General features: G+C 40.6%; 1 protein-coding gene across 5 annotated transcripts in view; it reads left to right on the top strand.

Annotated features, from left to right (window-relative positions):
• The window catches only part of LDB1 (LIM domain binding 1), a 490,040-nt gene that overhangs the window by 467,367 nt on the left and 10,521 nt on the right, over positions 1-12,152 (top strand). For all 5 annotated transcript variants that reach the window (XM_053692496.1, XM_053692494.1, XM_053692495.1 and 2 more), the window contains exons 6-8: positions 2,611-2,783; positions 3,775-3,897; positions 4,097-4,180. In XM_053692496.1, the coding sequence (XP_053548471.1) occupies positions 2,611-2,783; positions 3,775-3,897; positions 4,097-4,180 (380 nt within the window). The remainder of the gene's footprint in view (positions 1-2,610; positions 2,784-3,774; positions 3,898-4,096; positions 4,181-12,152) is intronic.

Below are 12,152 nucleotides of genomic sequence, written 5' to 3'. Positions count from 1 at the left end.
CTAGGCGCACTGAGCAACGGGTCCACGTCTGGATTCCCGCATCACACTTAGGGAGACTTCCGAAAATGTCATAATTTGCATAAATAAAAAGAGAGAAGCGCTCAACCTGGAAACGAACAATAGCATAATAGCTTGTTCTATGGCTAGTTACCACCCTAGAAGCAGCCTCTTCCTTGAGCCTTGAGCGCTTCTCTCTTTTTATTTATGCAAATTATGACATTTTGGGAAGTCTCCCTAAGTGTGATACGGGAATCCAGACGTGGACCCGTTGCTCAGTGTGCCTAGAGGGATATGGCTGAACCTCACTGACGAGGCCCACAATAGGCCGAAACGTACGTCTGGGGTTTTGCTGTTTCTCTTGTTCAGAGAAGGATTGCCTGGTATTTTGGGGCTGGACTGTACTGTGAAGTCAGGATCAGACTGATATGCTTCAGGAAAGTTTTTCTCTGTGAAAGGCACATGTTGAGCAAAAAGAAGCTGCTTCTTGGGTGGTAACTAGCCATAGAACAAGCTATTATGCTATTGTTCATTTCCAGGTTGAGCGCTTCTCTCTTTTTATTTATGCAAATTATGACATTTTGGGAAGTCTCCCTAAGTGTGATGCGGGAATCCAGACGTGGACCCGTTGCTCAGTGTGCCTAGAGGGATATGGCTGCACCTCACTGACGAGGCCCACAATAGGCTGAAACGTACGTCTGGGGTTTTGCTGTTTCTCTTGTTCAGAGAAGGATTGCCTGGTATTTCGGGGCTGGACTGTACTGTGAAGTCGGGATCAGACTGATATGCTTCAGGAAAGTTTTTCTCTGTGAAAGGCACATGTTGAGCAAAAAGAGGCTGCTTCTTGGGTGGTAACTAGCCATAGAACAAGCTATTATGCTATTGTTCGTTTCCAGGTTGAGCGCTTCTCTCTTTTTATTTATATAAGGATATAGATTACATGATCACTTGTGCAATGCAGCCGATGGTGGATCTTAAACCTCTCACTCCAGTGAGGGTGTTGAAAAGAGGACCCTTTTTAGCATACTATTACATGTGACAGTCACCGCACTGGAAACACCCTTTCTTGCTTTACTTCAACCAGGTTGCTTTTTGAAAAACACCTTTATAGGGTCAGGCTCCACTAGCAAATCATGCAGATTACTAACACTGCGGTATGCCATTCTCGGCAGCTCTATGTGTTTTAAAGGTAATGTCTTATCGACCTTTACCACCTCCCAACGTTGTCTCATATACCACTGGCATCTTCTTGATCAGTTCATCTTCTGTCTGTCCTAGGAATTTGTCCTTTGTCTCACAGACCAGTTTACGGTCATATCCTCGTTCCAATCATTTCTCCCCCCATAGTCTCCAATTGAGCTTGCATCACTGGTTCCTCTGTATTGTTTCTGATCACACAAGTGAGTTGAGAAGTAACTACCCCCCGTTTCTGTTGGACCGGATAACAACTATGGGCTTCAAGTAATGAGTTTCTATCTGTTGGTTTGGTATATATAGATGTGCCATATCTACAGTTAGCGTTCTCCCTGACCTTAAATATGTTCAAATCCAGAAAGGGAATACTCTCATATGATGACTCCAATTTAAATCTTACAGGTGTCAATTCATTCAAGTCGGAAACCCATATTCCAGTCTATCCCTTATCACCTCGCCAGATCAAGAACACATAGTCTATATAGCGGGTGTAAAAAATCTCCTCTATACATTGTGATAATGCCATAACCGATTTCTCATACCATGCCATATATAAATTTGGCATATGTGGGGGCAATATTCAACCCCATGGCAGTACCTGAGATCTGCAAATAGAAGTCTGTTTCAAATTTGAAATAGTTCCTTTCCAAACAGAAGGTCATCAGTTCTATTAGAAGCTTAATGGGTGGGCTGGTATAATAATCTGAATTGGTCACTATGGACCTGACCGCCTGCACACCACCATCATGAGGGATGGAGGTGTACAGGCTATCCACGCCCATGGTAACCAGTATGTCACCTTCCATTAACCAATTTGCAGATACCAATATTGCTATAACGCTGGTGGAATCTTGAATATATGAATCTGTATGTTTTATATGCTGTGTGTATTTCTCTCCAGAGACATGCTTTTTTGTAAGCATATATGTTTGTTTTATATATGTTTGTTTTATTTTCCCTATTTTGACCAATCAGAGATAAATACATTCCTCCACACGTCTAAGCAATCACTGTGTTGCATGTAGTATGATCAATTCCCTAGGGAAAGTGGACAAAGCGCAAGTTTCAAGAGGTAACTTATGGGAAAAACAGACTAATTAAAATATAAAACATTTTCTTTTCTAAAGAGACTTAATTTAACATTTTAACAATTTATTTTAAAATTACCATTAGTAATAAAAGAACATTTCCAGTAGCAAGAAATAGTCATACTGCCAAATATAAAAAGCAACTACTGAACACCAGGAAAAAAAGTAACAATTTTCCAGTTTTGGAGAGGTTTAAATTATCCTTATTATTATTTATAGGCCCTAAAATATTTATGCTCTCAACTCCTGTGCCTGCTTAGGTATGTTTGTGAAAAAGATCTATTTCTTTATTTTATATATATATAATATATTGTATTATTTTTTATTCTAGCAATCGGGCGGACACTTATTCCCCGGTATTTCCGCAGCATTTTTGAAGGTGGCGCTACAGAACTTTACTATGTACTGAAACACCCTAAAGAGTCCTTTCACAATAACTTTGTCTCCCTTGACTGTGATCAGTGCACAATGGTCACGCAGCATGGAAAGCCTATGTTCACACAGGTAAACATTCAATTTAGTTGCATATTTTAAATCAACCATATTTTAGATGCAATAAAAGTACTTTAATGGGACTACAATTAAACATATATTACAGTTGGTCTGCATACAAAATAATTGCTTTACTGATAAAAATTAAAGGGACATGAAACCCAAAGTTTTTCTTTCATGATTCAGATAGAATATAGTTTAAAAAAAAATCAAATTTTACTTATATTGTCAAATCTGCTTCCTTATCTTTGATCTTTGTTGACGAGATATCTAGATACGTACGTTCTATCTGATTAACGAAATAACATTTTGGGTTTAATGTTCCTTTAAGCTTTAAATGCTTTTATTATTTGCACTCTGAAAAAGCACACCTTTTTATATTACAAACTCAAATTGTTTCATTTACCTTTTGAATGTCTCTAGATCTAGTGAGAGGATGTATAAATGAATCTTTATAAAATTCTCATTCGCATGACTGACCTTTACTGGCATGTGAGAATTAAAGCAATATCTGAGTTAATGTTTCTATTACCAAATTACAACTTGTATATCATTATTGAAGGATCATTTTAATGAGAAAGTCTCACTACTATGATAGTTATGGAAATAATTCTGGTGTAATAATATCTAATGCTTGTTTTAACCCTTCAAAGCATTTACATATATACTCTCACACAATGCATTTCTACCCCCTAGAGGAATAAACCTTTGAGCAAATCAGGAGTTCAATACACATTTATCCTCGAATCACTGGCTGTATCACACATAGTAACGGCATAGGGAACAGAAGTTTAACCCTCTTTGCAGAGGTTTAACACACAGAGACCAGCTTTTAAAATGACCTAAATAATAATCTATAGAACCTGTGCTCTAATCTTGGCACTTTCTCCTCTTGGGTCATAATTATTTAGAATATATGTTTTTAATCTATAAATGGTTCCATAAATCTTTCACTGAACTAGCATTCTATTGGCAAATGAAACTGTTTCTACATTATTCCTAGGTGTGTGTAGAGGGCCGTCTTTACCTGGAATTCATGTTTGACGATATGATGAGGATAAAAACATGGCACTTCAGTATTCGGCAACATCGAGAACTAATTCCCAGAAGTATCCTCGCCATGCATGTAAGTGACTGCAAGTAAATATGTCTTTACATGAAGTTACACTACTATAACTGTGCATGTCCCATATTAATGAGCCACAAGTCAAATGGCTTGTACAATTTGTCAAGGACCTTTCAAGTAACAATCTTCTGTGAAATGTTTGCTATAGTTTTAAGAATCCGCATGATTTTAATTTTATCTAATTTCTGAAACTTTTCAGGCGCAGGACCCTCAAATGTTGGACCAGTTGTCAAAGAACATAACAAGATGTGGACTTTCAAATTCTACACTTAACTACCTCCGAGTAAGTAAACTGTCAGAACTAATAATGCCTTCTTTTTATAAACTTTTAGGTTAACCTCTTTCCACATTATGTAACCCATTCTTGAAAATATGATTATACTGAGAGGAACATTGAGGCTTTGAGGTGCAGGCTGAAACCACACTTATTTAATTAGCAGAAACTGCTACTTTAGATTGAACTGGTAGTAAAAAAACGATGGGAGTACTGGATAGAAGTCACAAACTAAATGCTTGTGTAGATTTTCTGCAACAGGTGTGAGGATAGGAAAAACCAAAGCAAAAAGTCTAACCAAAGTTAAGTGCTTGTAAATCAAAGACCGTATTTTGAATAAGTTTGACTTATGTCTAGTAACAGGACAGTCTAGCAGTCTTGTATGACAATGCTAAAGAGGTAGGCACACCTAAATGTATACTACCACTATAGACTGAGTTGCGCACACTCACAAAAGATATTACAGATATGTTGCAGATTTTAGGTATATAAAGAATAATTTACAGCAATACAATCATTAATTACTGAAAAAATGCTGAGAAGCTAGGAGCAAGACAAGATGAGTAAACAATTAATTGAAATCTTAAAATTACAAAATACAACGCTGAAATGTTAAGGTGTAAGTTGGAATTGTGCATTGATTATTGTTTTTATGTTTACATAGTTTTAGTTTTAAGTTATTGTTATTGAGGCTGGGAATCTACGTAGACTATGCCTCCTGCACATTACATGCTCCCCAAGCAAATAATATATGATGGGCTTCATTGAGAAAATGTTTGAGGGATCATGTGTTTATGTTTAAAATACACACTCCTGTCTGAAATTGTACAGCACACTGCACATAGTGAAAGGGACTAATCTCATCAAAACAAACATGTGGAAACCTGTTTGCTGACCTCTGAAGTAGCTTTATATAGCAGCTTAGGTGTATTTTCAAGTAAAGAAGAGACTTTTTGAAATCAGAAGTGCTATTGAAAGACATTCTTTTTGAAATGTGATTAATGTTCCCTAAGATCTGATGTTCTCTAATGATTGAAAGTCTGTACCTTTTCATTCTTTTTTTTTTTGTGTGATGTTATTGATGGAGGAGTGTGATTAATAAAAATTTATTTCAATTAAAGTACAAAAAAAAAATGCTTAGAAGGAATAGAGCATGTTGTAAAACAAATCTGATAATTGAAAATTGAAATAATGGCAGTGTAAATGTATATAAAAAAAAGTCTTATCCTTCTGTTGTTAAGTTAGAAATATAATAGAGAGCGGTGTTCAGTGCTGCTCGTCCAAAGAGACTCAAGGTTCCGGTTGAGTAATGAGGTACAGCTGCAGCAATCTAATAAAACAAGCGCACAGAAACACCTCTCATGGTGCAGATCAATTTAATAAATATAAATAAACACATAAAAAACAAATAACCCTTAGGTTCTTCCCTACTCACAAATAAAACCCTCAATCTTATGAGGTAAGGAATGGCAGATGGATATCAAAGTGTCCCCACTTGTTCCCCAGATACTGTCACCAAAAGTTCTCCAATGCAGTGCAGCTCCGGTTCATCCAAATATCTCCAGTGGAACACACAGCCTTTCGCTTCTCGATGCTTGTTAAAAGTCCACTTGTTTTCAAATGGAGCTAATGAATATATATATCTTGTGTCTGATGTCTCTTGCACATATCATATAAATATAATTTGTTGCTGTAGGAAAATATATATTCTCTTTCCAAAGACTGTTAAGTTGCAGCTACATTTTAAAGACATTCTGTGCCTCTATGCATTACAAAGAGGTAAAGGGTTTTTTCTCCAACATAGGTGTGTCCGGTCCACGGCGTCATCCTTACTTGTGGGATATTCTCTTCCCCAACAGGAAATGGCAAAGAGCCCAGCAAAGCTGGTCACATGATCCCTCCTAGGCTCCGCCTACCCCAGTCATTCTCTTTGCCGTTGTACAGGCAACATCTCCACGGAGATGGCTTAGAGTTTTTTAGTGTTTAACTGTAGTTTTTATTATTCAATCAAGAGTTTGTTATTTTAAAATAGTGCTGGTATGTACTATTTACTCAGAAACAGAAAAGAGATGAAGATTTCTGTTTGTATGAGGAAAATGATTTTAGCAACCGTCACTAAAATCCATGGCTGTTCCACACAGGACTGTTGAGAGCAATTAACTTCAGTTGGGGGAACAGTGAGCAGTCTCTTGCTGCTTGAGGTATGACACATTCTAACAAGACGATGTAATGCTGGAAGCTGTCATTTTCCCTATGGGATCCGGTAAGCCATGTTTATTAAGATCGTAAATAAGGGCTTCACAAGGGCTTATTAAGACTGTAGACTTTTTCTGGGCTAAATCGATTCATTATTAACACATATTTAGCCTTGAGGAATCATTTAATCTGGGTATTTTGATATAATAATATATTGCAGTAATAAAGTGTGTTCAGTTTAAAATTTAAAGTGACAGTAACGGTTTTATTTTAAAACGTTTTTTGTACTTTGTTATCAAGTTTATGCCTGTTTAACATGTCTGAACTACCAGATAGACTGTGTTCTGAATGTGGGGAAGCCAGAATTCCTATTCATTTAAATAAATGTGATTTATGTGACAATGACAATGATGCCCAAGATGATTCCTCAAGTGAGGGGAGTAAGCATGGTACTGCATCATTCCCTCCTTCGTCTACACGAGTCTTGCCCACTCAGGAGGCCCCTAGTACATCTAGCGCGCCAATACTCCTTACTATGCAACAATTAACGGCTGTAATGGATAATTCTGTCAAAAACATTTTAGCCAAAATGAACACTTATCAGCGTAAGCGCGACTGCTCTGTTTTAGATACTGAAGAGCATGACGACGCTGATAATAATGGTTCTGAAGGGCCCCTAACCCAGTCTGATGGGGCCAGGGAGGTTTTGTCTGAGGGAGAAATTACTGATTCAGGGAACATTTCTCAACAAGCTGAACCTGATGTGATTACGTTTAAATTTAAGTTGGAACATCTCCGCATTCTGCTTAAGGAGGTATTATCCACTCTGGATGATTGTGACAAGTTGGTCATCCCAGAGAAACTATGTAAAATGGACAAGTTCCTAGAGGTCCCGGGGCTCCCAGAAGCTTTTCCTATACCCAAGCGGGTGGCGGACATTGTTAATAAAGAATGGGAAAGGCCCGGTATTCCTTTCGTCCCTCCCCCCATATTTAAAAAATTGTTTCCTATGGTCGACCCCAGAAAGGACTTATGGCAGACAGTCCCCAAGGTCGAGGGAGCGGTTTCCACTTTAAACAAACGCACCACTATACCCATAGAGGATAGTTGTGCTTTCAAAGATCCTATGGATAAAAAATTAGAAGGTTTACTTAAAAAGATGTTTGTTCAGCAGGGTTACCTTCTACAACCAATTTCATGCATTGTCCCTGTCGCTACAGCCGCATGTTTCTGGTTCGATGAGCTGATAAAGGCGGTCGATAGTGATTCTCCTCCTTATGAGGAGATTATGGACAGAATCAATGCTCTCAAATTGGCTAATTCTTTCACCCTAGACGCCACTTTGCAATTGGCTAGGTTAGCGGCTAAGAATTCTGGGTTTGCTATTGTGGCGCGCAGAGCGCTTTGGTTGAAATCTTGGTCAGCTGATGCGTCTTCCAAGAACAAGCTACTTAACATTCCTTTCAAGGGGAAAACGCTGTTTGGCCCTGACTTGAAAGAGATTATCTCTGATATCACTGGGGGTAAGGGCCACGCCCTTCCTCAGGATCGGCCTTTCAAGGCAAAAAATAAACCTAATTTTCGTCCCTTTCGTAGAAACGGACCAGCCCAAAGTGCTACGTCCTCTAAGCAAGAGGGTAATACTTCTCAAGCCAAGCCAGCTTGGAGACCAATGCAAGGCTGGAACAAGGGAAAGCAGGCCAAGAAACCTGCCACTGCTACCAAGACAGCATGAAATGTTGGCCCCCGATCCGGGACCGGATCTGGTGGGGGGCAGACTCTCTCTCTTCGCTCAGGCTTGGGCAAGAGATGTTCTGGATCCTTGGGCGCTAGAAATAGTCTCCCAAGGTTATCTTCTGGAATTCAAGGGGCTTCCCCCAAGGGGGAGGTTCCACAGGTCTCAGTTGTCTTCAGACCACATAAAAAGACAGGCATTTTTACATTGTGTAGAAGACCTGTTAAAAATGGGAGTGATTCATCCTGTTCCATTAGGAGAACAAGGGATGGGGTTCTACTCCAATCTGTTCATAGTTCCCAAAAAAGAGGGAACGTTCAGACCAATCTTAGATCTCAAGATCTTAAACAAGTTCCTCAAGGTTCCATCGTTCAAGATGGAAACCATTCGAACTATTCTTCCTTCCATCCAGGAAGGTCAATTCATGACCACGGTGGATTTAAAGGATGCGTATCTACATATTCCTATCCACAAGGAACATCATCGGTTCCTAAGGTTCGCATTCCTGGACAAGCATTACCAGTTCGTGGCGCTTCCTTTCGGATTAGCCACTGCTCCAAGGATTTTCACAAAGGTACTAGGGTCCCTTCTAGCTGTGCTAAGACCAAGGGGCATTGCTGTAGTACCTTACTTGGACGACATTCTGATTCAAGCGTCGTCCCTTCCTCAAGCAAAGGCTCACACGGACATTGTCCTGGCCTTTCTCAGATCTCACGGATGGAAAGTGAACGTGGAAAAGAGTTCTCTATCTCCGTCAACAAGGGTTCCCTTCTTGGGAACAATAATAGACTCCTTAGAAATGAGGATTTTTCTGACAGAGGCCAGAAAAACAAAACTTCTAGACTCTTGTCGGATACTTCATTCCGTTCCTCTTCCTTCCATAGCGCAGTGCATGGAAGTGATAGGTTTGATGGTAGCGGCAATGGACATAGGACCTTTTGCGCGCATTCATCTAAGACCATTACAACTGTGCATGCTCAGTCAGTGGAATGGGGACTATACAGACTTGTCTCCGAAGATACAAGTAAATCAGAGGACCAGAGACTCACTCCGTTGGTGGCTGTCCCTGGACAACCTGTCACAAGGGATGACATTCCGCAGACCAGAGTGGGTCATTGTCACGACCGACGCCAGTCTGATGGGCTGGGGCGCGGTCTGGGGATCCCTGAAAGCTCAGGGTCTTTGGTCTCGGGAAGAATCTCTTCTACCGATAAATATTCTGGAACTGAGAGCGATATTCAATGCTCTCAAGGCTTGGCCTCAGCTAGCGAGGGCCAAGTTCATACGGTTTCAATCAGACAACATGACAACTGTTGCGTACATCAACCATCAGGGGGGAACAAGGAGTTCCCTAGCGATGGAAGAAGTGACCAAAATCATTCTATGGGCGGAGTCTCACTCCTGCCACCTGTCTGCTATCCACATCCCAGGAGTGGAAAATTGGGAAGCGGATTTTCTGAGTCGTCAGACATTGCATCCGGGGGAGTGGGAACTCCATCCGGAAATCTTTGCCCAAGTCACTCAGCTGTGGGGCATTCCAGACATGGATCTGATGGCCTCTCGTCAGAACTTCAAAGTTCCTTGCTACGGGTCCAGATCCAGGGATCCCAAGGCGGCTCTAGTGGATGCACTAGTAGCACCTTGGACCTTCAAACTAGCTTATGTGTTCCCGCCGTTTCCTCTCATCCCCAGGCTGGTAGCCAGGATCAATCAGGAGAGGGCGTCGGTGATCTTGATAGCTCCTGCGTGGCCACGCAGGACTTGGTATGCAGATCTGGTGAATATGTCATCGGCTCCACCTTGGAAGCTACCTTTGAGACGAGACCTTCTTGTTCAGGGTCCGTTCGAACATCCGAATCTGGTTTCACTCCAGCTGACTGCTTGGAGATTGAACGCTTGATCTTATCGAAGCGAGGGTTCTCAGATTCTGTTATCGATACTCTTGTTCAGGCCAGAAAGCCTGTAACTAGAAAGATTTACCACAAAATTTGGAAAAAATATATCTGTTGGTGTGAATCTAAAGGATTCCCTTGGGACAAGGTTAAGATTCCTAAGATTCTATCCTTCCTTCAAGAAGGATTGGAAAAAGGATTATCTGCAAGTTCCCTGAAGGGACAGATTTCTGCCTTGTCTGTGTTACTTCTCAAAAAGCTGGCGGCTGTGCCAGATGTTCAAGCCTTTGTTCAGGCTCTGGTTAGAATCAAGCCTGTTTACAAACCTTTGACTCCTCCTTGGAGTCTCAACTTAGTTCTTTCAGTTCTTCAGGGGGTTCCGTTTGAACCCTTACATTCCGTTGATATTAAGTTGTTATCTTGGAAAGTTTTGTTTTTGGTTGCAATTTCTTCTGCTAGAAGAGTTTCGGAACTATCTGCTCTGCAGTGTTCTCCTCCTTATCTGGTGTTCCATGCAGATAAGGTGGTTTTACGTACTAAACCTGGTTTTCTTCCAAAAGTTGTTTCTAACAAAAACATTAACCAGGAGATTATCGTACCTTCTCTGTGTCCGAAACCAGTTTCGAAGAAGGAACGTTTGTTGCACAACTTGGATGTTGTTCGCGCTCTAAAATTCTATTTAGATGCTACAAAGGATTTTAGACAAACATCTTCCTTGTTTGTTGTTTATTCCGGTAAAAGGAGAGGTCAAAAAGCAACTTCTACCTCTCTCTCTTTTTGGATTAAAAGCATCATCAGATTGGCTTACGAGACTGCCGGACGGCAGCCTCCCGAAAGAATCACAGCTCATTCCACTAGGGCTGTGGCTTCCACATGGGCCTTCAAGAACGAGGCTTCTGTTGATCAGATATGTAGGGCAGCGACTTGGTCTTCACTGCACACTTTTACCAAATTTTACAAGTTTGATACTTTTGCTTCTTCTGAGGCTATTTTTGGGAGAAAGGTTTTGCAAGCCGTGGTGCCTTCCATTTAGGTGACCTGATTTGCTCCCTCCCTTCATCCGTGTCCTAAAGCTTTGGTATTGGTTCCCACAAGTAAGGATGACGCCGTGGACCGGACACACCTATGTTGGAGAAAACAGAATTTATGTTTACCTGATAAATTACTTTCTCCAACGGTGTGTCCGGTCCACGGCCCGCCCTGGTTTTTTTAATCAGGTCTGATAATTTATTTTCTTTAACTACAGTCACCACGGTATCATATGGTTTCTCCTATGCAAATATTCCTCCTTAACGTCGGTCGAATGACTGGGGTAGGCGGAGCCTAGGAGGGATCATGTGACCAGCTTTGCTGGGCTCTTTGCCATTTCCTGTTGGGGAAGAGAATATCCCACAAGTAAGGATGACGCCGTGGACCGGACACACCGTTGGAGAAAGTAATTTATCAGGTAAACATAAATTCTGTTTTTTTGTTTTTTTGTGTGCGAGTTAGACACTGCTGTCTGTTACATAGAGCAGAGATTTTTTACCCCACTTGCTAAATTTATTTAAATTTGCAATCGTGTGGAGTGTGCTGCTGGCTGTCAAGGGGGTCAAATTATTGTTGTTTGTGTAGCTGGCAGCCAAAGGTATACAATAACTGCTCTGAGGGGGGTATTGTTTGATCTTTACCTATTACTTATGCCTAATCACAGGTCTAAAGGTTTTCCAATATTTTGGAAGACATCTGGCAACTTATGCTGAAGATAGCTCTTAATGACTTTGGCTGTATGTTTGGAGTCATTGTCATGCTGCAGAATAGATCTATTAACAACTGTCCAATAGACAAACAGCACTATACCTGGTGCAATTGATATGGGGGCCACTGCAAACACCCCTGGATCACAGAAAGCCAAGTCCACAGCGACAAATCTTAAGAAGAATCTTAGCTTTATTTAAGCATCAAGGCACACAACAGCAACCAGTAACGTTTTGGGTTATTCACCCTTAATCATGCTTAAGCATGATTAAGGGTGAATAACCTGAAACGTTCCTGTTGTGTGCCTTATTATTATTATTTTATTTATAAAGTGCCAACAGATTCCGCAGCGCTGTCCATGGGTAACAAAAATAAAAGGACAGTACAATATGAGACACCAGACAAAATTTAACAAACAAAT

Source organism: Bombina bombina, chromosome 9 (assembly GCF_027579735.1).
Source record: "Bombina bombina isolate aBomBom1 chromosome 9, aBomBom1.pri, whole genome shotgun sequence".
Lineage (NCBI taxonomy): Eukaryota > Metazoa > Chordata > Amphibia > Anura > Bombinatoridae > Bombina > Bombina bombina.
The sequence above is the reverse complement of the archived record's forward strand: the minus strand, read 5'-3'. Positions and strand labels throughout refer to the sequence as shown.